This window comes from Triticum urartu, chromosome 7 (genome assembly GCF_003073215.2).
Source record: "Triticum urartu cultivar G1812 chromosome 7, Tu2.1, whole genome shotgun sequence".
NCBI classification, from domain to species: domain Eukaryota; kingdom Viridiplantae; phylum Streptophyta; class Magnoliopsida; order Poales; family Poaceae; genus Triticum; species Triticum urartu.
This window is the reverse complement of record NC_053028.1, coordinates 620,405,794-620,408,127: the sequence shown is the minus strand read 5'-3', so window position 1 is coordinate 620,408,127 and position 2,334 is coordinate 620,405,794. Positions and strand designations below refer to the sequence as shown.

Below are 2,334 nucleotides of genomic sequence, written 5' to 3'. Positions count from 1 at the left end.
AAAACTAAAATACGTCTAGATACATTCATTTCTCCATCTGGTATTTCCGCATGGAGGGAGTATGATACCGAAGCATTTCCCATATCAATAGGTGCTCAATCGAAGCACATCTTTGAAACGAAGGCTCCATAGATGAATTATTAGTAATGGGTCCAAATCTTAGTTTACAAAACAAGTGTGTAATCTGAAATGTGATTATCTTGGTCAAAACAACCTTTAGGCAATTTGGAGAGATATCCCTTATATAATTATCCCCTTTTGTATTTGCATATTATGATTTTCTTTTTATTGAGGGACGTTTATGCACATTATGCCGACGAAATCTAAAAACTTAAAACCTAGAAAGATTACCGCAATCTGGACGGTATAAAGCTTTGGGAAACCCGCCGCCCTGTCCTCTCGAGGGCCCAAATCCCACGGACCACCCGGGGCGCCGCCACTCCCACAGTACCGCGGAAATGCCGAAGTCGCAACAGCGGCAGGCCACCGTCGCGCCGGCGCCGACGCCGCGCCACCCACGACCCGGAATGGAGTACCGCGCGCGGTCCGACGAAGCATGGTACCCCGCGCGTGTGGTGGTGCAGGACAGCTGGCTGCGCGTCATGTTCGAGAATTTCCTCGAGGATGCGGACGAGTGGTACGATCCAGTGGCTGACCTCGCATCCCCGGGCGACGTGGACGCGCTCCGCGCCAGGTTCCGCCGGGAAAGCCCGGCCCTCAACGACGCCCGCTGCGGAGACCTCCGCCCGGGCGACCAGCTCTGCCTCGCCTGCGATATCTACGGCGACGCCGACGAGCTCAAGTACTACGACGTTGTCCTCGAGACCGTAAGTCCTCCTATTCTCACCCTACTTAGTGCGTTCCTCAACACACGCATATGCTTCAGTAATAATAGGCGCCGACCAAATATGCAGGTAGAAAGGGCAGGGCACGGCACCGTGGACGGCGTGGAGTGGTGCGCATGCCGTTTCACCGTGCGCTGGATGGAGGGGCCGCGCCGCGGTTGCTGGGACAAGGTGGGCGTCGAGGTGGTCTGCTGCGTGCAGGAATCGCCGATCCAAGATCCGGTGTTGACCGAGTTCCTGGACGGTGTGAGAAACAGGTTCGGCAAGGACCAAGGCGAGGCGACGGCAGCGTCTCAGCAGGCAGCCCCGACCCGGACACCAGCAGGCAGCCGACGGTACAGTCTCGCATACTCTTTGAGGAACTTCTTTTCATCTTTTAATGAAGGGATTTCTCCCCTGAAATCATCAGACGTTTTTTTTGAGGATCTAAATCATCAGACGTTTGATACTTGACAGCCATCGCCTAAAGGAAATTAGCAAGAGATACACGCTCATTAGTCTGTAGGGCTGCGAACAGAATCACAATTTTGCACAAGCCCCTTGGTCCTGAATATGCTGACCCTTGGGTCTGCTTCAAGCTATAGCAAATAGGACTAAACTACTTTTTAAGAAGATATCCCGAGGACATATTTCTTTATTTAGCATTAGACCCCTAAAGGAGTCATATTAGTACACTTTAGGGCAGAAAAATCTATGACACAGAATCTCAATTTTGCATGTACCCCGCTTTGCACACCCCTTTCACTAACGTATAAAGAATAATAATGGCCTTTGGCAAAATGTATACGCGGAACATTGTATAAGAATTGCACGGGCGCGAGCGAGTGGGCCGGCTCATGAAGCCATGTCGCTTCTACCACGTTCTATGTAAGCGACATAAAGATCTTTATATATATATTATATATAGGACCTAAAAGAAACGTAAGGGTCTTTTATTTGGTAACTCATATGTTATTTGGTAACGCATAACGCAATTAATTCAGGTCAATCACGCACGATAATCTCTCCTGTTCCTGATCCAAAAAAATCTATTCAATTCCTTCCTATCTAAAAGAACGTACGAAATTTTTGCCCTTACCAAATCTCATCGAAATTTTATTTCCTCTAGTCATTCCCTTATCTCGCCTTCGTGGATCCCGTCTCCTCGATGCTCTCCTTTATCACTTATCCCACCTGCCACTCGCCATGTCTCTTGCCTTGCTCGTCACGATCCGGCGCTGCTTGTCGAGGTGTCCAGCTACTGACGGTGAAGCGCTAGAAAACCCTCATCCCGCCAGGGGACCTCTCTACAATCTCCAAATGCTTCCTCTGTCCTCTTGGTCGCGTTCCCCGCGCTGCACCGTCCTTTGTGACTGGGTGGGTCACAACGTCCAGCGCTTCGACTCCCTATGCATCCGGGAGGCCTTCGCTGCCATGCCGGGGCCTGCAGTCGTTGTACATTCAACGTGGTGGCATAAGGGTTCGGCAGCCGCGCCGGGGACCTTGGCCA

General features: G+C 50.9%; 1 protein-coding gene across 1 annotated transcript; it reads left to right on the top strand.

Moving 5' to 3' along the window:
* Positions 1–435: 435 nt before the first annotated feature.
* LOC125519209 lies at positions 436–1,862 on the top strand. Its single transcript, XM_048684082.1, has 3 exons — positions 436–827; positions 915–1,180; positions 1,829–1,862. Exons 1-3 carry the CDS (start codon positions 459–461, stop codon positions 1,860–1,862), a joined length of 669 nt encoding a protein of 222 aa, XP_048540039.1. The 5' UTR covers positions 436–458.
* The last annotated feature ends 472 nt before the right edge of the window (positions 1,863–2,334 follow it).